The sequence below is a fragment of the Canis lupus genome, chromosome 10 (assembly GCF_011100685.1).
Source record: "Canis lupus familiaris isolate Mischka breed German Shepherd chromosome 10, alternate assembly UU_Cfam_GSD_1.0, whole genome shotgun sequence".
Classification (NCBI taxonomy): domain Eukaryota; kingdom Metazoa; phylum Chordata; class Mammalia; order Carnivora; family Canidae; genus Canis; species Canis lupus.
Window position 1 is genome coordinate 35,469,216 of NC_049231.1, and position 26,326 is coordinate 35,495,541.

The 26,326-nt window shown below is 45.2% G+C and overlaps 1 protein-coding gene across 1 annotated transcript in view; it reads right to left on the minus strand.

Moving 5' to 3' along the window:
• Positions 1 to 26,326, minus strand: part of SH3RF3 (SH3 domain containing ring finger 3) — a 353,908-nt gene that overhangs the window by 39,969 nt on the left and 287,613 nt on the right. Inside the window, exon 9 of the mRNA XM_038550834.1 lies at positions 17,668 to 18,002. Within this exon, the coding sequence (XP_038406762.1) occupies positions 17,668 to 18,002 (335 nt within the window). The remainder of the gene's footprint in view (positions 1 to 17,667; positions 18,003 to 26,326) is intronic.

The following is a 26,326-nucleotide window of genomic DNA, read 5'->3' on the forward strand; positions in this document are numbered from 1 at the left end:
TAATCAAGATTAAGTTTCTGGCCAAAGCTCAGCGGTTTAGCGCCTGCCATTGGCTCAGGGCGTGATCCTCGAGTCCTGGGAACAAGTCCCGCATCAGGCTCCCTGCATGGAGCCTGCTCCTCCCTCTGCCTGTGTCTCTGCCTCTCTCTCTCTCTCTCTTTCTCTCTCTCTCTCCCTCTCTCTATCTCTCATGAATAAATAAATAAAATCTTAAAAAAAAAGTTTCTGGCCAAAGAATAGACAAATAGATCAATGGAACAAAATATAAAGCCCAAAAATAGACCTATACAAATATAGTCAACTGATATTTGACAAAGTAGCAAAGTCAGTACAATGGAGAAAAGATGGTCCTTTCAACAGATGGTGCTGGAACAACTGGACATCCACATACCAGAAGAAAAAAATAATCTAGACACAGATTTATGCTACTCAGGAAAACTAACTCAATAGGGATTATAGAATTAAATGTAAAACACCAAACCATAAAACTAGAAGATAAAACAGGAGAAAACTGAGATAAATTTTGGTTTGGTGATGACTTTTTAAATACAGCACCAAAGGCATGATTCATGCTCTGCTCTGCAAAAGACTCTGTGAAGAGAATGACAGGATCAGTCACAAACTGGGAGAAAATATGTGCAAAAGACAAAGACAAATATGATAAAGGACCGTGATCCAAAATATACAAAGAACTCTTAACTCAACAGTAAGAAAACAAGTAACCTGACTAAAAAGTAGGCAGAAGATCCAATCACCTCACCAAAGAAAATATACAGAAGGCAAATAAACATATGAAGGGATGCTCAACATCCTATGTCACCACAGAACTGCAAGGTAAAGTGACAACGAGATACCAGTACACACCTATTAGAATGGCAAGGATCCAAACAGTGATGACACAAAGTACTGGCACGGATCTAGAGCAACAGAAACTCTCATTCATGGCTTGGTGGGAATGCAAAATGGCACAGCCCACTTTGCCTTTTCGTTTTGTTTATATTTTAAAAATTGTATTGTTTTTACTTTTAAATCCAGTATAGGTAATATAGTATTATATTAGTTTCAGGAGTACAATACAGTGATTCAACAATTCTGTGTATTACTCTGTGAATTATTTACGGTAGCCGAATTATGGAAGCAGCCCAACGTCCACTGATAGATGAATGGATAAAGAAGATGTGGTATATGTACACCATGGCACAGCCACTTTGAAAGACAGTTTTGACAGTTTACAAAACTAAACATGTTCACCATATGATCCAGCAATCACACCTTTTGGTATTTACCCAAATGAGTTGAAAACTTATGTCCACACAAAACCTGCACAAGGTGTTTACAGCAGTTTCATTTGTAATTGCCAAAATTTGGAAGCAACCAAGAATCCCTTGGTAGGTGAATGGATAAATAAACTGTGGTACATCCATACAGTGAAATATTATTCTAAAATGAGCTATCAAGCCACGGAAAGATGCAAAGGAACCTTAAATGTATATTATGAAGTGGAAGAAGCCAGCCTGAAAAGGTCACATGGTATATGATTTCAACTAAAGGACATTCTGAAAAAAAGGCAAAAAAACTATGGAGACAGTAGCAGAATCAGTGGTTGACATGGGTTGGGGGGAAGAAGGATGGGTAGGCACAGCCCAGAGGATGTAAGGCAGTGAAACTATTCTGTATGATATTATAATGGTGGATATGTGTCTATATATTTATTGAAACCCAAAGAATGTACACCACCAAGAGTGGACCTTAGCATAAACCACAGACTTTGGGTGATTATAATGTGTCCACGTAGGTTCATCGGTTGTAACGAACATGTCACTGGGGAAGGATGTTGATAAGTGAGGAGGCTGTGCACGTGTAGGGGTGAGGCTACATGCGAGATCTTTGTACCTCCTCTTTGGTTATGCCGTGAGCCTCAAACTGCTCTAACAAAGTCTATTTAAAACACATCTTTGGGAGGGTGACTTACAATATCAGAGGGGCTGCTTTTAGAAGAGAAAATGGACAGTGAGGTGCCAGAACCACACACACCAGGGATCTATTCTGCAGGATGTGGATGTATGTATGTGAATGCATTCGTGCATCATGTGTAGGTGAGTGCACGTGCATATGCATGTGCAAGTAGGCATGCATGCATGTGTTAGTGTGTGCATGTGTGTACATGCAGGTTTGCATGCATGTGTGTATGTTTATATGCATGTGGCTGTGTATACACATGGGCATATATTTGTGTGCATATTTATATGTACGAAAGTATATGGGCTCTAAATTGTGACTCAAGATGGAGTTTTTAGCAACAGGTCGCTTCAGTCATAGGACAGGCTACTTCGCTCAATAGTAAATTCCCTGTCCCTAGAGGCATCTGAGAACCTGAGTGTTCCCTCTCTAGTCATGTTGTAGACAGACCTGCTGGGTTTGTGGGGGCTGGTGGGTCTGTGTGGTAAGCTCCCTCCTAGAGCTAAGTCTGTGCACCTGGAGCACTCCTGCATGAAGGTCTCTGCATCTTCCTTTAGCAACCTCTTGCCAGGAATTTTCTACAGGTGCCTTTTCCTGAGAGAAGACTCTGAGTGTTCACTTCCTGCCTTATGTATGTTCACCTCCAGCTCTGAGAATCCCGAAAGCCCAGCTCAGGGAATCAGAGAGTGCTGAGGGAGCCCAGAGGCCCCAACTGGGGAACATGATGCCGTCGAGGCCGAGAAATGGACATTTTTCCTGCATCCCTCTCAATACTTTCCTAATATAATTATCTGAAGCTATATCTCTCTAAGGTATTGAGGAACTTAAATAGCTTGATTACCGTGGAAACAAATGGTATCACCCTTCTTTTCTGTAAGTCCTGGAAAATTTATGGCTTCCTCCCCATTGCTTCCTAAGTACTGATTTGTTACCAAGTTGTGCAATAATCAGAAATTTGAAGTGATTTATGTCCTGTCCCCCAACAGGATGCATTTTACTTTACTTGTAGCTTCACATAATAAGTTTAAACTCTAGTTCCCAAATCATTCAGTGATGACTTTGTACAGAATTATAAATAAGAAATAGCTGTTATCATCATATGCATTGTGAAATCTTCGAAAATAAAACACCAGCCTTGGCCACATCTCTCATAGTTTTATTTAAGTAATAATATGCTTGGAGATTTTTAGCAATGGCTCACCTAATCAGTTAATAGTATTCTACTGATGTTAACCATTACAGTTACTTTTGGGAGTTAATTTGGCTAGGCTCTTGTGGCCATTTGTTAGGTCAAATGCTTGCATGATGCTGCTGTGAAGGTATTTGTGGATGTGGTTAATGAAATGATCTACAATCATTTCACTGTAGTGAAGGAGGTTACCCTCAATTCAGGTAGGCCTCATCCATTCAGGTGAAGGCTTTTAAGAGCAAAAAGTGAGGTTTCCTATGGAAGAAGACATTCTGCTTCAAGGCTGCAGCCATCAACTCTTCCTGAACGTCTACCCGCTGGTCTGCTCAAGAGACTGCAGACATGCCAGCCCCCACAATCACATGAGCCAATCCTTTGGTTCTATTTCTCTGGTGAACTCTCAATGACAGATTTTGGTACCAAGATGGTGCTAGAGGAGCAGAATCTTCAGTATGAATTTTCTGAGTTAGTTATGTGTTTTTTGGTATTGGTTCTCTACACTGACAGATTTAAAGGCCCCATGCCTCTATTTTCAGTGGTAAAGAGGATAGTGATTGTCCATGGTAGGATGTGCCAAGAGAGATACAAAATATATCACCACTGGACACTCCTAATCAAATACTCTTAAGAATCAAGCTTCTGGGTGATCATGTATAGGTTACCTTAGAACATTTTTGTCAAACTCATGAGTATAATGAGATTGGCAGTTGCTCTTAACTGTGCTGGACAAATGATGAGTTTAGGATTTCAAATTCCCAGCTCAAGCAACACATAAATAACCTGAAAGTTTCTATGCCCTGAAAGAAACCCTATCTCTTGCAGCCCTAGAGCTGAGACTTCTGACCATTAAATCCAGAGGTTCATCCTGTCAGTGGCTGAATTACCATGTAGATCAAATGCCCAAGCTCACAGTCAGTCCACTGTTGCAGGGGACACTGAATGGAAAGCAATGGGACCCTGGAAATTGGCAGGGGAATACATGGTTCGATTCTGATGAGGCTTGAACACTGAACCCTTAAATTCTACCAAGTCTTCTCTGCCAGTAGAAGCAGCCCATGCAGCCATGTGTGAGGAGGTGAACCCTCCTTTGACAGAGGAGCCCATTACGGCCTCCCCTCAGGTAGTTGGCTTGCAAGACACTGTTGATCCTCAGGACCCACCTCTACCACCTCTCTTCGCTTCTGGATCTAGAACTAGACTCAGGTCTGAGTGGACTCCAAAGGATGAGGGGCACAGTGTGACCCATGAGGACGTGTGCCACACTCGGACAGAAGTGTATGACTTTTCCAACTTCTAAATCTGGGGAATATGTGTGGAAATTGATATTAAGAGTGTGGGATAATGGTGAAAGAAACAAAATTGGAGCTGAATTTATTCATGTGGGCCAATGAACAGACATTCTGGATTTAATGTTTGGGTCATGGGATAAGAAAGATCTCTAATGGATGGCTGGTTGGCTGGCTGAACACAGATCAAAAGATGGAAAATAGTAAATGAGGTTGAAATGCCACCTGCCTTGATATACTATAGAGAAAGGTATGCAAAAGTTTTGGGAGATGGGAATGTTGAGTGGATTTGTCACATAAGACCTGCTCACTCATCTCAGGATTACACGTCTCTCATGTCCACCATGAGAAACATATTTTTGAGAGCTTCAGAATCCTTGAAGCATTCTGTGGTCATGCTTCCACACTGACCAAACCTTACAGGGAGAAGCATGGTGCAGAAGGAGATGCATGGAGCATCCTCCTGAATGCAACAGGAGGTCGTGGATCCTGAGCCAGGAGAAGCCAAGTGGAGGCACTTAATTGCCAAAAATAAGCTAGTCATGGTTGCCACGATGGATGGCAGAGTCCAATCAGTAGTCAGATTGGTGGAACTCAATAGTAGATCATCGTATCCCTAGAAAAGGAGGAGACGGGCAGTTCTACTAAATCCTGATTTGATCAGTATAAGCAGAAGAGTTCTAAGTCTAGTGAACAGATTTCTAACTACGTTCATGACTTCTACATCAGTTCCCAGACTGAGGGTTCAGAGACCCAGAATCCCTTTGATGAAGGGCAAGCTGGGTCCTCTTGAGGAAGGACTCCACTATGTTGCTAACAATTTATACTGTGAATCTTTGTCCCAGCTCTCCCAAAAAGGATCTTTTTTTACCAGGCTAACTGTGCATTGGGGAAAAGGAAATATCAGACCTGTCGGGAACTTCTAGACATTGTACCTGAACTGCCACTGGCTCTGGGAGACTCAAATATCACCATGTCCCCTAGTCAGAGTGGGGGCTTATGGAGGTCAGGTAACTGATGGAGTTTTAGCTCATCTGTCTCACAGTGGGTCCTGTGGGTATTTAAACCCACCCTGTGATTATTTCCCCAGCTCTGGAATGCATACTAGGAATACACACAATTAGCAGTTGGCAGAATCCATTCTCACGTTCATTTCTTAACCTGTGGAGTGAAGGCTATTGTGGTGGGAAAGGCCAAGTGGAAGCTACTAGAACTGGCTCCACCCAGGAAAATAGTAAACTTTTTAAAAAAATTTTTATTTATTTATGATAGTCACACACACACACACACACACACACACACACACACACACACAGGCAGAGACATAGGCAGAGGGAGAAGCAGGCTCCATGCACCGGGAGCCCGACATGGGATTCGATCCCGGGTCTCCAGGATCGCGCCCTGGGCCAAAGGCAGGCGCCAAACCGCTGCGCCACCCAGGGATCCCAGGAAAATAGTAAACTTAAAACAATACCACATTCCTGGAGAGACTCCAGAGATTAATGCTATCTTCAAGGACTAGAAGGATGTAGGAGGTGGTGATTGCCACCAGGTCCCCAGTCAACTCTCCTATTTGGCTGGTGCTAAAGACAGCTGGAGGATTTCTGTAAGTTTATCCAGGTGTTAACTCTACTAGCAGCTGCTGTACCACAAGTGGTCTCCTTGCCTGAGCAAATTACCACATTGCCTGGTACCTGGTATGCAGCCACTGACCATGCAAATACTTTTTCCCCCTCCATATCTCTTCATAAAGACCAGCAGAACATTTGCTTTCAGCTGGCAAGGCTGGCAGTACACCTGCACTGTCCTACTTCTGGGGGATATCAGCTCTCCAGCCCTATGTCATATTTAGTCCACAGGGACCTTGACCACTTTCCCTTCCACAAGACATCACACTGATCAATCACATGGGTGATACTATGCTAACTGGAACTATCGAGCACTAGGCTTATTGGATACTAGACTTATGGGCAAGACATACACCTGTCAGAGGATATGCTGAGTGAAATAAGTCAATCGGAGAAGGACAAACATTATATGTTCTCATTCATTTGGGGAATATAAAGAATAGTGAAAGGGAATAGAAGGGAAGGGAGAGGAAATGGGTAGTAAATATCAGAAAGGGAGACAGAACATAAAGACTCCTAACTCTGGGAAACGAACTAGGGGTGGTGGAAGGGGAGGAGTGAGGGGGGTGGGGGTGAATGGGTGACGGGCACTGGGGGGGGCACTTGACGAGATGAGCACTGGGTGTTATTCTGTATGTTGGCAAATTGAACACCAATAAAAAATAAATTTATTATTAATAAAAAAATATAAAAACATAAAAAACCCATTACTCAAAAAACAAATAATCCAGTTAATAAATGGAGAGAAGACACAGATATTTTTCCAAAGAAGATAGCCAACAGAAAAAAAAAAGAAATAAATAAATTCAGTGGCCTTTTACCTCAGTGAAATTTCTAGGGGCCCAGTGGTGCAGAGCACGTTGAGAAATCCATTCTATGGTCAAGGAAAAGTTGTTGCATTTGGCCCTTCCCACAACAAAAAAAGACACACAACACCTAGTGGGCCTCTTTGGATTTATAGGCAACGTATTTCCCATTTGGATGTGTTACTCCAGCGCATTTACTGAGTGTCCTGACAGAGCTGCTAGTTTTGAGTGGGGCTCAGGATAAGAGAAGGCTCTGCAAGAGGTCCAGGCTGCTGTGCAAGGAGGTGTCAAGGAGGTCTGGGAAAGTGGTAAACGGATAGACCTCAATGAATGGGCAAAAGTGTGAAATGAATTTGTGTCCTATATGAATGCTCATTAAAGGCTGCCCTCAGCAGGGGAGGATTTTAATGACCCATTCTGCGAATACCAGTCATCCCTTTTCCCCAGCCAGTCCTGCCAAGTGGCTATTGTTACAGGACAGAGGTCATGTATAGCTTAGTATCATGGACTTCCACTCACCAAGGACAGCTTGGTTATAGGAGTGCCCATTCTGCCAGCAGTAGAGACCAACACTGAGCTCCTGATAGGGCACCATTCTCAGGGGTGATCAGCTGGCTATCTGGTGGCAGATTGATGACACTGTCCTGCTTCCATCATGGAATGGGCAGCATTTTGTTCCCACTGAAACAGACACTTATTCTGAATATGGATTTGCCTTCCCTTCATGCAATGCTTCTGCCAAAACTACTGTTTGTGGATTACAGGATGCCTTATCCATTAGTGTAGTATTCCACACAGCATTGCTTCTGATCAAGGAACTCACTTCACAGCAAAAGAAGTATGGCAATGGGCCCATGCTCATGGAATTCACAATCTTACTGTGTTTCTTACTACCCTAAAGCAGCTGGCCTGACAGCATGGTCTTTTGAAGATCCAGTTGCAATACCAGCTGGGTGGCAACACATTGCAGGGTTGGGGGCAAGGTTCTTCAGGAGGCTGTATATGCTCCAAATCAGCACCCAATTTATGGTGCAGTTTCCCCCATAGCCAAGATTCATGTGTCCAGGAATCAAGATGTGGAAATGGGAATGGCACCATATACCACTGCACCTAGAGACTCACTAGCAAAATTTTTTATTTATGTCCCCATGACTTTATGCTCTGCTGGCTTACAGATCTTAGTTTCAAAGGCAGGAATGCTTCCACCAGGAGACACAACAATAATTCCATTGAACTGGAAGTTAAGACTACCACCTGACCATCTTGGACTCCTCGTGACTGAATACACAGGCAAAGAAAGAAGTTAGTTTGCTGGCTGGAGTGACTGATCCTAACTATAACTGTTGCAGTCAGAAGTTGGGTTTAGTTTGGGGGAAACTGGGCTGTATCCCCACAATGGAGGTGAGGAAGAGTCTGGAACACTTACCTTAGGGCATCTCCTAGTTCTATTATGTCCTGTGATTAAGGTCAATGGAAAGCTACAACAAGTCAATTGAGTCAGTACTGCTAGCAGCCCAGACCCTTCAGGAATGGGTAATGGGGTTACCCTACCAAGGGAAAGAACCACAACTTCCTGAGGAAAGAACCACAAGTTCCTTTGCCTTCCTTTGAAGGCAAAGACAATATGGAGTGGGTAGTGGAAAAAGGTAGTTATAAATAGCAGCTATGACCAGTTACAGAAACCAGGATTATAATTGATTTTATTACGAATATGTTTGTATGTGTATAATCTCTTTTTCTTCCCTCTCTTAATTCCTTATCATGTAACATAAGTTGTACTGACTTCATATTATAGAATTTGAATATTTTTAACTTTACATCATGGTATTTAAGTTATGGTATATTGAGGAGAAGAGTGAGCATCGCCTAAGGACTTTAATCCTCTTCTGGGGAAAGGGTTAGTGCGCTTTCAGTTGTATACATGATAGTTGTATCATATTAGGCAGAAGCATGACTTCACTGCTATCTTTATTTGGAGACTAAGTATGGTTTACAGGGATGGCTATGGGTGCCACATTGACAAAGGGTAGATTGTAATGATTAGTTCTATGTGTTAAGTTGGTTGGCTATAGTGCCCAGTGTTTAGTGAAGCTCTAGTCTAGATATTGCTGGGAAAGCATGCAGTAGACATGATAAACTTCTACGAGGAGCTGACTTTAAATAAAGGAGATTGCTTAGAGTATGTGCCCGGATACGTGGGTGGGCCTCATGTAGTCAGTTGAAGAACTCAAGAGCAATCTGAGGTTTCCTGGGGAAGAAAAGTCTCTGCTTCAAGACTAGAGCAACAACTCTTGCCTGGGTTTTCTGCTTGCTGGCCTCTGTCACTGGGAGACTTGCCAGCCTCCCCACTCATCATGGGAGCCAATTCCTAAAACAAGTATTTATATGTATTTTTTGTACTGGTTCTGTTCCTCTGGAGAGTTCTGACTTATACAAACAATAATTAATTTTTAATAGCAGAAGATATTATCCCTATTTTAATATAAAACAAACTGAAGTCTTAAGTGATGTGTCCAAGGTGATGCAAAGTGAGGAGAGAACCAAGAGTCGGAAGGAAGTTGGTGAAAATCAGTAATCTGGTCGGGTCTTACAAAGACATTGGAAAGCAATACTGTTTTGTTTTTATTAAACTGACCCATTAGTTCTACTTGAGATGAACAGAAGGAGTGTGAATCCTCTAAAAAGATTAATGGACTTCATTCTCATGCTATATGCAAATGTGTCCTGTAATTTACTAAGACATGAATTTACTAAGTCTAGAATTATGAAGACTGTAAAATATCAGGTCAACAAAAATCAAGGCTGCCCCAAGAGTGACTTCACCCTGGAGGGAAAAGATGGTATAAAGTTGTCTTACCTCAGTGAGTTGGCACGGTGCCCTCGCCTCTGCCACTACTGTCTGGGTGGTGAGCACCAACAAAGCAAAATAAAACCGCAGCAAACAATACGATGACACCAGCACTCTGTTCCTTCTCATCATGGCTTCAGTTATGTGACAAAATGGAAAAGCACTCACAAGTTTTTCAGAACATTAGAGATGCCCCATCAAGCTGACATTGTCTGCCTTTTGGAAAGGGCAGCCTGTTGGGTCCCATCTGCAGACATCGCCTTCTGGTGTGGTTTATGGGGTACATGTATGTGTTTCTTTTTAACTGATTCCATCAGCTGAGTTTTTCCCTGGGTAGGGAAGACTAGAAAAAAGTACTTTGTCTTTATGAGCAATGTGGAGATACGTCATGAGAAAGAAGGTAGTAAGAGTGGTAGAATTTTGCAGAACAGAATCCAAACTTGTTGTGGGAATCAAGTGTGCCCCATGCCTCTTGGCCATTTGCACACTGACAATCCACATCACCAACCTTGCTGTCATAGGCATCTCTTGGTTGTCCAGAAGGGCTGGTCATGTGTCACTAGAGTGTAAAATCCCCTAAAGATCCAGATGAGGGCAGCCCGGGTGGCTCAGCGGTTTAGGGCCGCCTTACAGCCCAGAGTGTGATCCTGGGGACCTGGGATCGAGTCCCGCATCGGACTCCCTGCATGGAGCCTGCCTCTCCCTCTGCCTGTCTCTCTGCCTCTCTCTCTCTCTCTGTCTCTCATGAATAAATAAAATCTTAAAAAAAAAAAAAGATCTGGATGAGTTACAGTGGGCTCTGTCCTATGAGGAGGATCACAGAACCCTCATGGCTATTACCAGTAATCACAAATTCTTTTCCATGGCTAGTTTACTACTATTTTAAAAATGAATTTTGGTTAAATGCTTTGTGGTTGAAATGTAATTTCTGACTAAAATAGTTTTCTTGAGCTCCATCCATTGCTTCGGCTAAATAGGTATGAAACTGACACCTTAAAGATCCACTTTATGTTTCTCAGTAGAAAAAGAAAAAGAAACCAGAAAATGGAACCTCCAGTGGCAGAGGAGATGAAAAAAATACCATTTCCTTAACAGATTCCACCAGTCAATTCAGGTTCATTTTTGAGGAGCCTACATCTCTCCATTTTTCTAAAACTGCAAAACCAACTGCCCTTTTAATCTTTTATGAGAAGTCTCAGGGATAGAAATTTTCTCTCTGTATCTATCCCACAATTCTTACAGAATCTGGCCTTCAATTAACATCACATTATTAATAATGATTGCTAGTATTTTTGTCCCAAATACTAAGCTGAGCATTTATGAGATTAACTAATTTACTCTTCCCCCAAACTCAGAGTGACAGGTACAATCATCCTCATTTTACAGATGAGGAGACACAGGCACAGGAAGATGTCACAGGGTCGGTCAATAAATAGAAGGACCCTGACTTACACTTGGCAGCTGCACCCCAGGCTCACCCTGTTTGCTCATAAATCAATCAGCACCATCTTTCATCTGGACCATGCCTTGAATGCTCGGTGGCAGGAGCCCCTGGGCTCCCAACAGGAGAAGCCAGCCAACTTCTCCCGGCAGAGGAGAGGGGGTGGCATCAAGGGGTCTGGCTTATTCCCAGTGATGACAAGCTGCATGGTCTGGGGCAGGCCCCCTGACTACCTGGACCTCTGCATCCACATCTCTGCCCTGGAAGGGTCCCCAGCACCCTACCAAGCTGACACCTGGAAGTGCATTGGATTGAATTTGACCCCAGAACAAAAGCTGGGGTTTTTATGGGAGAGCTGGGGGGATGGCCTGGCCCAGCGGTGCCTTCCTGGGAGAAAGCCAAACCCTGAAGAAGGTCTCAAGCTGCCTCCAAGCTCCCCACAGATGGGGTGGGGTCACCGTCCTGTCCTGCCTGTGGGTCTGAGTTTTGACGGGCATGAGGAAGTGGTTCTGCCCTTGTCATCAGGAAAGTGACACTCCAGCAGCCTGCTCCCTTCCAAAAATAAGTTGCCTACAAAACTTCAGAATGGCTTTGTTTTGACAGCTGGGATTTGGTCGTGCTTTAAGGATGGGTTCATTTTCAGCCTAGAAATTACTCATAAGCTAAATGCCAGCTTTTCTCATCCCACAGAAGGCAGCCCAAGCACAGGGATGTAGAGGAGGAGGTCTGAAGTCGTTGGGGCTCCAGGTGGCCCAGGGCAGTCCGAAAGGGACCCGCTGCCCAACCAGAGAGCCAACGCCAGTGCCAAGGGTGATTAGAGCTGCCCAGCACGGGTGTTTCCCAGAAAGAAGTGGGCTTCCTCAGCCCACAGTGACCAACTGACCACCAGACTCCCAAGCCCCAGCCCATCCCTACTTCTGATTAATGTCATGGACACAGCAGGACACCTCCACAGCACTGGTTTGGGTGGCGGGGCTCATATAGCTGGTGTATGACCACAGGACGGTGTCTGCTGGTCTCAAAATTGGAAACACACTGCAGCAGCTGAGTGAGATGTTGATCACAGAGCTCACAGTAGCCCCTTCCAGTCTGCCATCTAGAAACAGCACACATAAAGGCTTGCTTACTGCAGAGAGCCCAACTGGAAAGAAAATGATTCATAAACCAGTGACTTTTCAATTTAGAAAAAACTTCCTGGCTGTTCTAAAGAGTTCACCCTCAAGATTTCTTTATATTGCATAGGCCTGGGTTTTCACTGAAAATATCATGGTAACCCTATGTAGTGTATGCCTGTTATGCTCTTCAACGGGTGGAATGTAGATAATAACAAGTTCAAAGTTCATCTGCAAACATGCTTCCCATGCTGTCCCTGCTATAGGCCAGGCCTGGCTGTTGCTGTTCTTAACCATTTTGTGAGGAGTGCCGCTCCCCTCACACCAGCTCCCCAAGGCCTCACATACAAAGGTCATGCCATCCATGTGGATTCGACCAAATGGTTCACTGCCTGGGCTCTGGCTGCAGGGGGCCCAGTGTGGAACCAGAAGGCAGACCCCCCGCCTCGGTCACAGTCCCCTCTCCTAGGCACACCCAAGGCCTCCTGCCACAGTTATCCCTGACCTCTCACTGCAAGACATCTGGACAAGCCAAAACCACCTGAGGCCTCAGCCTCATGTAGACTGGAAGAGGCCACCACAAGTCAGCACGTCAGAGCCAAGCAGTGCCAACAAAGGGGTTGGGAAGCCAGAGTCCTTGGGCTGGCCTCACTGCTGATGCTGTGTGACCCCTGGCAAACCTCTCAACATCTCTGAGTCTCAGGAGCATCATCAAAAAAGAGGAGTTTAATGAAAAGATCTTCACAGGTTCCTTCCAGATCCAATATTCTATTACTCTGTGGAACTGACACTATTTCATCCATATACAAAAAGTTAACTTTCTTTTGGCCTATAAAGTAAAGAATTTCTCATAAGTCATGGGAATGAGAACTCATTGACAACAGTTTTCCCAACTCCCTTTAGTCCACAAATATCACCAGATAGAAGCAAGGCACTCTTCAGGGTCTGCTGATCAGGGCTCTGAGACTTTATGGAAATGAGTCTTGTATCGAGGACTCAGCACAACCACTACCACCATTTCTCCCAAATATACTGACCCCTCCTATATGTGATCATGCTGATCTAGTCTATTCTATTTTATTCTGTGCATTTTATTCTATTTTAAAAAATATTGGTTCAAATCCCCTGAATTGGTTTGGTGACTCATGAGAGGGTCACTTCCGAACCCGTGGTTTGAAAGATCCTGCTATAGCCATGATCACAGGAAAGGCTATGCCGATACCAAGGACAGCATTAAAAGAAGTAAGGCACCATCAGAGGGGCTGTCACGAACTGGACACAGGGACCTGAGCAGGAAGAAGCAAGACAGTGAGCGGCTCAGAATTCAGAGGAGGGAAGGAGCACAGTTGGGGAAGCTTCCTGGCTTCTGGAGGGCCATGGTCTTTTCCTTCCTTACTCAGTGTGTCACTGCTGCTGGCCAATGACTGTGGCCTCTGTCCAAGGGGCAAAGAGCTCTCTCTCTGATGACTTTCCCCTGGAGTTGACCCGAGGGGTACAGATCTGCATCACCTCGTCCTGAATGTTCATGAGGCCTCAGACACAGAAAAGTCATGCATGGACATGACAGGTAGTATTTGATGGTTGTTTCAAGCACAAATTTTTTTTTTAAGTGCAAAAAGGTTAACTTAGAGACTACAGATCAGCTTAAATTTCTTCCAAGATTTTCATTCCACTCTGTGATCTGCCCTAAAAGATGACCCCAAGAGTTGTATCCAGTCCCTTTATCAGAAAAATTAGACTCAAATCCTTGGATCGGAAGACCTCCAATGATGCCTACTGGCTGTACCTTCTTCCCTGAATCGAAGGGATCCACTCAGCCTGGAGTAGGCCCATCCTCTGTTTAACTCCCTGCCCTTGCACTGGTGCCAGGAAGCACTCCAGTCTTTGTCACTATAGGCTTCAGGGCCGAGGCACAAGGGTACACCTCTGGACTGGGCACTGCTGGCAGAAATGGGCAGTTCTCCAGGAGGATGGAGCTGCTGTGTGCTGGCAGCCGGGCCACAGGGAAAGCCCTGTAGGAAGCCACATGACCAGGAAGATGGGCAGGAAAGGCATCTGGGAGAGAGGCTGGAGGCTACACACTGGCAGAAGCCCTGGGCCCAGAGAGGAGCTCTGGACCCATCTATGGAAAGGGTCCCCACCCTGTCAGCACTTGAGTCTCTCCGGAGGCCTCAATCCCAAAGTTGGCCAAGCAGGGCCTATGTGCAAGGTGTGGGTGCAGCAGGGCTGAGAGGCCCAATCCCCCAGGGTAGCACTAGCAGAGTGCCAGCCTCCTGGGGACCTCCACAGCAACCCACACAGACGAGCCAGGTTTGGGGGCCTCTTCCTATGCCATGTGTAGGGACACATGGGAATAAATCTCCCCTGCTCCTAGGAGAGAATCAGTCCTGCTGCTACCTCAGGTGCCAGGAGTCCTGACGATCTCTCTTGGAAGGGCCTGGATTGAATTTCAGAAGAGCTCGGCACTGTAAAAACACACAGGCACTGTGGTTTGGGTCTCCAAGGACTGACCGCAGGGCTGGGAGCTCCACCTTTTTCAGAGGAAACTTCACTAACAGAAACAACCTGGAGAAATGGGCGAGGGGACAAGGGGTTCAGGATAAGGGCATCGAGGCCCCCAGCCTGGTGCACGCAGGTGAGCTGTTCCCGTAAGCAGCTACTGTCTTGGCTCTTGTGGTAGAAATGGCAACTGTGGATGTTTTACTGGGAATACAAAAGGGAAAACCAGTAACAGGAGGTGGTTTTTTTGTTTTGTTTTGTTGTTGTTGTTGTTTTTTTTTTTTTTTTGCTTTTGCTTTGTTTGAGAGGTGAGAAATGAAAACCACACATAACACTTAGAAGGCTGATACACAGGATTTGTCAGCTGGGGTTTGATATGACTGCTGCTGTACCTATGAACATATGTTCACCCAATCCCACAAAGTCCATTTCGCTCACTATCTGGGAGTGCAACCTGGACAGCCCCCACGTGTGGGCAGTGAGCACCCAGCCCCGAGCATGGCTGGTACAGGCTGGGGTGGGCATGCGTTGCGCTGCTGGAGCTAAGTGGACACATTAGCTGCTTTCCTTCTGGGAGCAGAGCTTCCTCCCATGGTGCCTTTCATCAAGAGGGACCTGCTGGGTGTCCCCTGGACTCAACTCTTCCTTGCTGAAGTAGGAGAACCGTTAGCACAGAATGAACGTGAAATGGAAACAAAATGTCTGCTAAGTGTCCAACAGGCTGGGAATGTGGAGAGAAGGCCCAGCGCTGGTTTCCCTTAGCAACACGCTTTAGAGGACAAGACGGTAGGCAACATCTCTCTCCCTGTGGAGTCCTACAAACCTGACGCTAGTCACCAGCCCTCCTGAAGCGCCCTATCGGTTCTGCAAACTAGTCCGGGTATTTTTTGGTAAAGAGCTAGAAATGTTTCCAAAATTATTACTGCCCTTTCCTTTCCAAGTCTTGCCCCCTTTTAAGGCCTAAAGGATGATGTAGTCTGCCCAGAAGGGTGTCCAAGTGAGAGGGTGGGCTTGCACCCCCACGTCTGCCTCCCAGTGAGACCCGGCCACGTGTCCCAACCAGGCTGCAAGGTACAGGGAGCAGACCAAGATAATGGGTTTGCAAATAGACATGGACACAAGACTCAGAGCAACCATTTCACTTTGTGCCGGGGCACCATGCTGGTCTCAAGCGGACTTGAGCTCTGCTGGCTGAGGGCACAGCAGCCACGGTTGTCCTGAGGCTCCTTCCACACTCCTGAGCGTGGGGGTAACATTCCTCAGGACCAGGAGGTGAGACAGGAGGTAATGAGGCCTGAGCACTACCGATCCGGGGACCCTGAGGAAATCGGAGTGCACAGCTCTGAGAGGTCCCTGGACTCCTGCCAAGCATAGGAAGTGAGCTGGTGGGTATGTGGATGGGGCAGTCGACACTGGGCACTCTCCTCAGGGCACGGGTGAGTACACCATCCTGCGTGGCAGGGCTCAACCCAATTCTGGCTAGCATGCTCTAGTCAGAAGACTGGTTTTATACAGAAAGGTTTTAAAAGTCCCACAGAAGGTGGTAAAGCCAAGAGGGAATGCGTGTGGGGCGTTCATGCAGCAAGGCCAGTGAAGAGAGTAGTTCCCAGGTGAAGACGTGGGTCTGCACTGTCCAGTACACTAAAGGGCAGTGCCATGGACCATGGGCACTCGAGAACGCCCCCTGGATTGCAAAGACTGAACGTGAAAAATGGTAAAACACCTCATCAACATTTTTATGTAGATCCCATGTTGAAATGATAATATTTTTAGATATTGGGTTCAATAAATTATAGCATTAAAATGAATTTCAGGGCAGCCGGGGTGGCTGAGCAGTTTGGTGCCACCTTCAGCCCAGGGCTTGATCCTGGAGACCTGGGTTCGAGTCCACGTCAGTCTCCCTGCATGGAGCCTGCTTCTCCCTCTGCCTGTGTCTCTGCCTCTCTCTCTCTCTCTGTGTCTCTCATGAATAAATAAATAAAATCTTTTAAAAAAATGAATTTCACCTTTTAATTTTGTCTCTCTTTTTAAAAAGATTTTATTTATATGAGACAGAGTGAGAGAGAGACCACAGGAGGAGAGGAAGGGGCAGAGGGAGAAGCAATCTCCCCACTGAGCAGGGAGCCTGTGTGGAGCTCAATCCCAGGACCCCGGGATCACGACTGGAGCTGAAGGCAGATGCCTAACCGACTGATCCACCCAGGTGCCCCTAATTTTATCTTTAAAATTATTTTAAATTATTATAAATGTGGCTACCAGAAGATTTTAAATTAGATATGTAGCTTGAATTATAGTTTTATTGGGCAGCGCTGATTTAGAAATCTGGACTCTAATCTTGGCTAATCTAGTCTCTAGCTGGGTAGCAACAGAGGCAAGCTCATTGGACTCCAATTTCTTTTCTGAAATAAGCCCAACTTCCTTCACAGTTAAAAGACTAGCAGAAAATGCTGTCTACACCAGCTATCAGACCAGCATCCCTCTCTTGTTTCTCCGCAGGATACAGGCCTGTCCCGTGTGGCTGAACAGGTCACAGGCTGCACAAGGGTGACACATTGAAGGGAAGGGATCCTGTTCAGAGTATACATAAGTAGATTTGTATATTTATTATTATAATATCCTGGTACCTGGCAATAAGTATCTTGTTCTAACAAAAAGCAATACTCTTTTTCTGATTTGCATAAAAGCTCCGGCGGCCCCACCAGAACCAGAGTCCTGCCTGAATTCCACTGCAAGGACAGCTGCTTTGCTGGTTTGGCCTCGGTCTCTGTCATAGGCCTGATGCATTGGGGGGCAGGAACCTGGTACCTTATTTTTACAAAATGTCACTAGTGTCTGGTGCTAAAGACTTACATTAACCAACTGGGCCATGGCCAGGGCTCACCCAGGATGTGCCACTTACCTTTTCATTTTTTTTCTCATCTGGTTTGCATCCGGTGTTGGTGGGGCTGGACGATGACAGGCCACTGCCAGGCCCCCCTCCGGCCTCCCCGTTGAGGTTGGCTGCACTGACATTGGGAGGCGTGACGGCTGATGCTGCGGATGTAAGTGGGATGGCTGCTCGGGGGCACTGGGCCCCAAGAATCGTCTGCATGGGGGGCTGGTGCAGGTGCTGCGGGGACACCATCGAGTGGGGTCTGAGGCTGGCAGCGGGCAGGCGTGAGGGGGAGTTCTGGGTGCGCAGGGGCGACACGGTGGCTGTTGGCCGGTCTTGGGCCTGGGCTGAGGAGTGGGCAGCTGGAGCACAGGGTTGGAGAGAGAGTGGGGTTGCAAGGTTAGTTTGTCATGGCTGTGCCATCATCGCGGACTCCACCCTGGATACATCCTCCTGGGCTCTCAGCCTCTGTCCTTGGTCCCTCTGCACCCACCCTGCTCCTTGGGGACAGAGATGGGGCCTGGTGCCTGGGGGAACACATCCCGTCTCCCTGAAGCCCTGCTGCAGCACAAACAGCCTGCCCTGGGGAGGAGCAGAAACCTCTTCTCCAAGGTTGTTGCCAGTGTGGACATGTCCCCAGTTCCCATGAAGCCTTCTAACTGGTTTTCTCTGCTTTGATGAGCAGACACACTCACAAGTTCTTTTACATCGCCCTAATGAAAATGTTCATAAATTAAAGCCCATGACAGAATCCTGAAGAAGCCCCAGGACACCCCCTAGAACTATTAGACACCACTGCATGCAAGGTGACCACTGCCAACAGCTGGATTCTGGTTGCTTTAGACCCCAGAACTGTAACTGGCCCTTGGTCCACACTCAGCATTTGAGCTGGCTGAGCTAGGCCTGCGTGCCTGCGGCAGCTCTTGTGGGTGACAGTCACAGGAGGAAGGTGCTGCAGCTTTGGGCCATCACCATGCTCACTGCTATCTGCCTGTGGCTGTTGCCTTGCTCGCACACCAAAGTCAGTGTCTGGATTTATGGAACAGAAATGTCACAATGATGTATCCACCCCCTACTTGCCAGCAAAAATGCCTCCTAAGGGTAGTAGGGTCTAAAGGCCTACCGTTTGTAAAAATCTACCATTTGAAAACATAAAGTTCCTTCCAAACCCAGCACCACATTAAAATTAATCCTGCTGCAGCTTGTGTCAGTAATTTTGAAGAACTGTCTCCTAACTCGTAACAGAAGAAACTTACAGGGGCTCAGAGTGAGCCACATCAGAGCAATGTGACTGGTGACCTGGGCTGGGGACCTAAAGGGAGACATGGGTCATGGCAGCCCACACCACTGCATGCCACGTGGCCCATGCCACATTGCACAACTCAGATTAGATCGTTTTTGCACGGTCATCCAGAGAAGAATTACACTTTACACTGCCCTTATTTCCTACCACCAGAACTCATGGCATTTGTAGCTTCAGCAACATGAAGAAACCACATGTGAGAAAACAAAACAATATTCTCAGCCCCCAAATATGCCTTGAATACATAGTCTACTCATAAATCCTAACAGCGTTTCCCTGGCGTGTGAAGTAACTTGGCTGGGCAAACGAGAGCCCCTCCCCACATGGCCCGGCCTCAGATTCTGACAGCGCTGCGTGGGAAGAGCTGGGGAGATCTAATTACGTGATCCTGGCCTCCCTGGGACTCAGGGACTCTGGCCGTGTCCTCTGTTTCTAGGAGGTGCGATGTATAAGGGCTGATTTATGGTTTTAAAAGTATTCAGAGTTTGGGGCGGGTTTGAATCCTCACTCAATGTGGCCTCACATTTCAAAAGACCAGGTTTTAGGCAATGATGCAGATCAATGAAGCCACTGGGGTCACTCCATCAGCCCAAGGGAACCCGTGACTTGGACAGTGCTCCCAGGGCCATTCGTCTGCCTCTCCCCAGCTATCTGAACTCTCCTTCACCCCAGCCCCCTGGCCCTGGCATGGGGTGCGGCAGCTGGACCAGGCAAGAGTAACAATCACTTGGGCCCAAGAGCCTGCAGGGGCTGCTCCACATTCTCCCACGGAGTCCCACGCTGCTCCCCTCCACCTCTGGCTGGCTTCCACATGCCTGCCACATGGCCCTGCCAAACCCAGTACAGAAGAGGAGACAGTGTTCCAGAGAGTTCTCAGCCTGCCTGCCAGGCAATCCCTTTGACATCCTCCCCCTTCTCTCCCTTGTTCCTCCCTCAGCCACTCCAGCCTCCTCACTGTTCTGCCAACACAGGCTCGCTCTCACCTCAGAGACTGTTGCACAGAATACACTTCCCCAGAGGGCCATGCGTCCCTTTGCCCACTTCGGTCACGGTCACTGCAGACTCTGAGCTCCCGGAGAGCCTGTCCTCGCCCACCCACCCAACAGTGCAGGCTGCCGCTCTGCAAGCCCAGCCACTCCTGGCCCGCGTCATCTCCCCTTCCCTCCCACGGCACCATCTGCTCTCCACACTGTGAGTCCCCCTTCATAGCGTGTGGCTGCTCCTAGCCTGCCTCCCCCCACCTCGAGGTGAGCCCACGAGGGAGCTCCACTTGCTGTGCAGTTCAGCAATCTACCCCCAAACAGTCGCCCTGGGGCCCAGCATGCAGATGCTTGATCAATTTCTTGAATGAATGAACAAGTCTTTGAAAAAAGAGAATTTTCAGATTTTACAGAATTGAACCACTGCAGAAGATAAAACTCTTCCATGAGAAAGAGGGGCATGACTCATCACACTGGCTGGTAGAACAATATGGGGTTCCCCGGAGCCCCAGGAGGATTCATCCTCAGGTTTACCCACCCTGTGCCATCCGACCTTGGACTGACCTAGACCACTTCCCTCCAGTCACCCTGCTACTTAGCAATGCCAAAGCCCCTGTGTGACAGAGGCAGCAGTCTGAGGAAATGTTCCGGTTCCATACTGTTCCCCTCTGCTTCTCCTCCGTAAACCTTTGGCACAGCCCAGCAACTCTGTAGTGCCTGACCCCCCTGGACCTCAGTCAGTTCACTGCTCCGTCATCCCACAGGTGCTTTATAAAGACTAGTTGAACCAATGAATGACCAACCTTACACCAACATTATCCTTTTCTTATCCTCAAGTTTATCACTTCCCACTTCATGGATGAAATGAACATTGGCAACTCCCCAAACTTCAGGCCAGGCCAGCCTCTCTCTCAACTCATCTAGACCCACCCTGCCCTCCGGTCTCAAGGATACAGGGTCCCCACAGGTCTGCCCCATCATGCTCATCTTGATCCTTTCCCCTAGCTCATCACCTTCTCACCTGTATTAAATTTCTCTATTAACTTTCCTCTTGCAATTTACTAAGCAAGTTTATGGCTCCCATTTTTAAACAGTCTTTTTTTTCTGGCCAGTACCTCTTTTTCCCATTTTCCTTTTACCTAGTATTCTTGAAATAGTGCCTATATTTGTTCTTTCTTACTTTTCATTCAATTATTTGCATGATCTGTATTTGCCCTCATGACAGTTGTCATCTCTGCTCTGTGTTCCAGATACATTCCCTTGTGCAGCTTTCTAGTGTTACTAATTTCCATCTACAACTATGTCTGTGCTATAGTCTATGTTACCTATAGAGATTTTGTATTTAAATAGATATATTTTTCCCTTTCCAAAATTTCAAGTTGGTTTTCATATTCACCAGTTTCTGATTCATAACTATCCATCCAATTTTTCCCTTTCATAACACACTGTTTTTTCTTTTTCTTAGGGGGGGGAATGTAGGTGTTATTCTTTCTTTTCCCTTTTAGAGAATTATTTACTTATTTATTTTTATTTATTTGTACTTTTAGCTAGACTCACACCCAATATGGGGCTTGAACCCATGGCTCCAGGATTAAGAGTGGGATGCTCTAATGACTGAGCCTGCCAGGCACCCTTAGAGGATCTTAAATATACTGATATCAAAGCCTTTTTCAGATTTCTCTTTTTTAAAAAAATATTTTATGTATTCATGAGAGCCACAGAGAGAGAGAGAGAGGCAGAGACACAGGCAGAGGGAGAAGCAGGCTCCATGTAGGGAGCCCGACGTGGGACTCCATCCTGGGACTCACCCTGGGCTGAAGGTGGTGCTAAACCGCTGGGCAACCGGGGCTGCCCCAGATTTCTCTCTTACTTCTCTCCCATTTCTTCAGTTTATTGGCTATCTTTTATGCATTAGTGTTCCCCTTGTGCTTTGAGATTTCAGTATGCAAGCTCCTCTTCAGTATGACTATCCTATTGCTCTTGTATCTTTGGTCACTGCTTCTGCATGGTCCCCTGGGACCTTCTCTCAGAACCAGGTATAACAGGATGGTTATAGAGCCAAACTCAGCTCCATGCCCAGGTGGCCCTCTCTATCCTCTCCCATACCCCAGGGAGCAGCTCAGTACTCACAATTCCCCAAGCATGGGGGGACTGTAGCTGTTCAAACCATTGCCCTTGGCTCTGGTCCCCTGATACTCACCAGGGACTTCTTGTCCGTTTTCTCCTGCAGGAGTTGAAAGTCAGCCAACACTGCCTGCTTTTCATTCCAGTAAGCCAATGCTTCAACCCCATTAGCTATTGTGTGTCCCATTTTGTTTTGATCCAAAGAATTGACTTTTTAAAAATTTAAAAACAAACAAATCTCTTTGTGTTTAAAAGAGGGAATGGGGGATTCCCACATGAACTCACTGTCCCATACTATCGAGGAGTTCTTCATTCACTTCTCAGTCTACTGAAATATAGTTTGTCACTTTCTTTCCATCAAATATTACCTGAACAAGATCAATTATGACTCCACCTGTTAGTGAATTTAATGGACACTTTTCTGTTTTCAGAAAAAAGTATCCACTGATCTAGTTGCTTAACTTTACACCAATACCACACTGACTTTATTACTGTAGCCTTATGTCCTGAAATCAGTGTTAGCCTTCCAACTTTGTTGTTCCTTTCAAGGTCGTTTGGCTATTCTAGGTCCTTTGAATGCCTATATGAATTTGAGAAACAGGTTACTAATTTCTACAAAAAAGTAGACTGGGGAGGGGCGTCTGAATGGCTCAGGTGGTTAAGCATCTGCCTTCAGCTCAGGTCATGATCTCAGGGTCCTGGGATATAGAGCCCCACACCAGGCTCCTTGCTCTGCAGGGAGTCTGCTTCTCTCTCTCTCCCTCTCCCTCTGTGTTCTCCCCCTCTCTCAAATACATAAAATCTTAAAAAAGATGTTGAGTGCATTTGTGATTGGTATTCCATTGAATCTATAGGTCAAAATTTTGGATAATAAATCCCTTAACAATAGTAAATCTTCTCACTCATAGATAAAGTGTTTTTTTCTCAGCTTTTTCAGTCATATTCAATTTCTCTTAGCAATATTTGGTAGTTTTCAGCAGACAACTATTCTTCTTTTATCAGATGTGTCCCTAACTATTTTTCATGTTCTTAAAATTGTTATTATCTTTTAAAATATCAATTTCCAATTATTCACCACTAGTATGTAAAAATATACTGATTTTTGTATATTAATCTTGTATTCTGCAACCTTGCTGAATTCGTTTATTAGCTATACAGAAAGTTCTGTGTGAGTGTGGATTGCCCAGGGTTTTCTATATTCGAGACCATGTTATCTGCAAATAGATATAATTTTCCTCCCTCCTTTCCAATCTGCATGCTTTTTATATCTTTTTCTTGACTAACTGCTCTGGATAGAATTTATAGTACAATATTAAATAGAATCGGCAAGAGTGGATATTCTTGTTTAATCCTGACCTCAGGGGAAAAGCTTTCTATCTCTCACCATTAAGTCTGAGGTTAGCTGTGGTTTTCATGGATGCCCTTTATCAGGTCGAGCAGCTCACTTCTATTTTCTCATTTTCTGACAGTTTTTAATCAGGAATGTGTGTTGGATTTTGTAAAAAAAATTTTTTTCCATATCTGTTGAACTGGTCATATTATTTTTATTCTTTGATTTCTTTTATTTAATTATTTTTTACTGGTGTTCAATTTGCCAACATATAGCATAACACCCAGTGCACATCCCATCAAGTGCCCCCCTCAGTGCCCGTCACCCAGTCACCCCCACCCCCCGGCCACCTCCCCTTCCACCCCTCCTAGTTCGTTTCCCAGAGTTAGGAGTCTCTCATGTTCTGTCTCCCTCCCTGATATTTCCCACTCATTTTCTCTCCTTTTCCCTTTATTCCCTTTCACTATTTTTTATATTCCCCAAATGAATGAGACCATATAATGTTTGTCCTTCTCCGATTGACTTATTTCACTCAGCATAATACCCTCCAGTTCCATCCATGTCGAAGCAAATGGTGGGTATTTGCCGATTCTAATGGCTGAGGAATATTCCATTGTATACATAGACCACATCTTCTTTATCCATTCATCTTTCGATGGACACTGAGGCTCCTTCCACAGTTTGGCTATTGTGGACATTGCTGCTAGAAACATCGGGGTGCAGGTGTCCCGGCGTTTCATTGCATCTGTATCTTTGGGGTAAATCCCCAGCAGTGCAATTGCTGGGTCGTAAGGCAGGTCTATTTTTAACTCTTTGAGGAACCTCCACACAGTTTTCCAGTGGCTGCACCAGTTCACATTCCCACCAACAGTGCAAGAGGGTTCCCCTTTCTCCGCATCCTCTCCAACATTTGTGGTTTCCTGCCTTGTTAATTTTCCCCATTCTCACTGGTGTGAGGTGGGATCTCATTGTGATTTTGATTTGTATTTCCCTGATGGCAAGTGATGCGGAGCATTTTCTCATGTGCGTGTTGGCCATGTCTGTGTCTTCCTCTGTGAGATTTCTGTTCATGTCTTTTGCCCATTTCATGATTGGATTGTTTGTTTCTTTGCTGTTGAGTTTAATAAGTTCTTTATAGATCTCGGGAACTAGCCCTTTATCCGATAGGTCATTTGCAAATATCCTCTCCCTTTCTGTAGGTTGTCTTTTAGTTTTGTTGACTGTTTCTTTTAAGATACCCAGGAATAAACCTAACCAAAGTGGTAAAGGATCTATACCCTAAAAACTACAGAACACCTCTGAAAGAAATTGAGGAAGACACAAAGAGATGGAAAAATATTCCCTGCTCATGGATTGGAAGAATTAATATTGTGAAAATGTCAATGTTACCCAGGGCAATTTACACATTCAATGCACTCCCCATCAAAATGCCATGGACTTTCTTCAGAGAGTTGGAACAAATCATCTTAAGATTTGTGTGGAATCAGAAAAGACCCCGAATAGCCAGGGGAATTTTATTTTTTTTTAAAAAAATTTTTTTTAAAAATTTTTATTTATTTATGATAGTCACACAGAGAGAGAGAGAGAGGCAGAGACACAGGCAGAGGGAGAAGCAGGCTCCATGCACTGGGAGCCTGACGTGGGATTCGATCCCGGGTCTCCAGGATCGCGCCCTGGGCCAAAGGCAGGCGCTAAACCACTGCGCCACCCAGGGATCCCAGCCAGGGGAATTTTAAAAAAGAAAACCATATCTGGGGGCATCACAATGCCAGATTTCAGGTTGTACTACAAAGATGTGGTCATCAAGACAGTGTGGTACTGGCACAAAAACAAGACACATAGATCAATGGAACAGAATAGAGAATCCAGAAGTGGACCCTCAACTTTATGGTCAACTAATATTCAACAAAGGAGGAAAGACTATCCACTGGAAAAAAGTCAGTCTCTTCCATAAATGGTGCTGGGAAAATTGGACAGCCACGTGCAAAAGATTGAAACTGGACCATTCTCTTTCACCATACACAAAGATAAACTCAAAATGGATGAAAGATCTAAATGTGAGACAAGATTCCATCACAACCCTAGAGGAGAACACAGGCAACACCCTTTATGAACTTGGCCACAGTAACTTCTTGCAAGATACATCCATGAAGGCAAGAGAAACAAAAGGAAAAATGAACTATTGGGACTTCATAAAGATAAGAAGCTTTTGCACAGCAAAAGAAACAGTCAACAAAACTAAAAGACAACCTACAGAATGGGAGAGGATATTTGCAAATGACGTATCTTTGATTTCTACATACAGTAAGTTATGTTGATTGGTAAATGTAAATCAAATCTTGAATTTCTAGGAGAAATTCTACTTAGTCATCATATATTATCCTTTTTATTTATTGCTATAATCGATTGCTAAATTTTTTATAGAGTTTTTACATCTATGTTTATGAGTTATATTGGTCTTTTTAAAATTTTCTTTCAATGTCTTTGTCTGGTTTGGGTATGAGGGTAAAGTTGGCCTTACAGAAAGTTAGGAAATATTCTCCCTTCTTTTCAATTTTCTGGAAGAGTTTCTATAGAATTGTATTTTTTTTTCCTTAACCATTAGGTATAATCTAACGATGAAGTCACTTAGGCTTGGAGATCTCTTTGTGGAAAATTTTTAACTAATTCAATTTCTTTAACTAATAGACATAGGCCTATTCAGATTATTGTTTCTAAAGTTTATCAATTTCTGTTTTTAAGAAATTTATCTGTTTTGTGTAATTTGTTGAGTTTATTGGCATAAAAATTTTTTTAAGGATTTTATTTATTTATTTGAGACAGAGAGCGTGAGCAGGGGTGGAGGAGGGGCAGAGGGAGAGAGAGCAGCAGACTCCCTGCTGAGCAGGGAGCCCAGTGTGGGGCTCTATCCTAAGACCCTGAGATCATGACCTGAACCGAAGGCTTAAC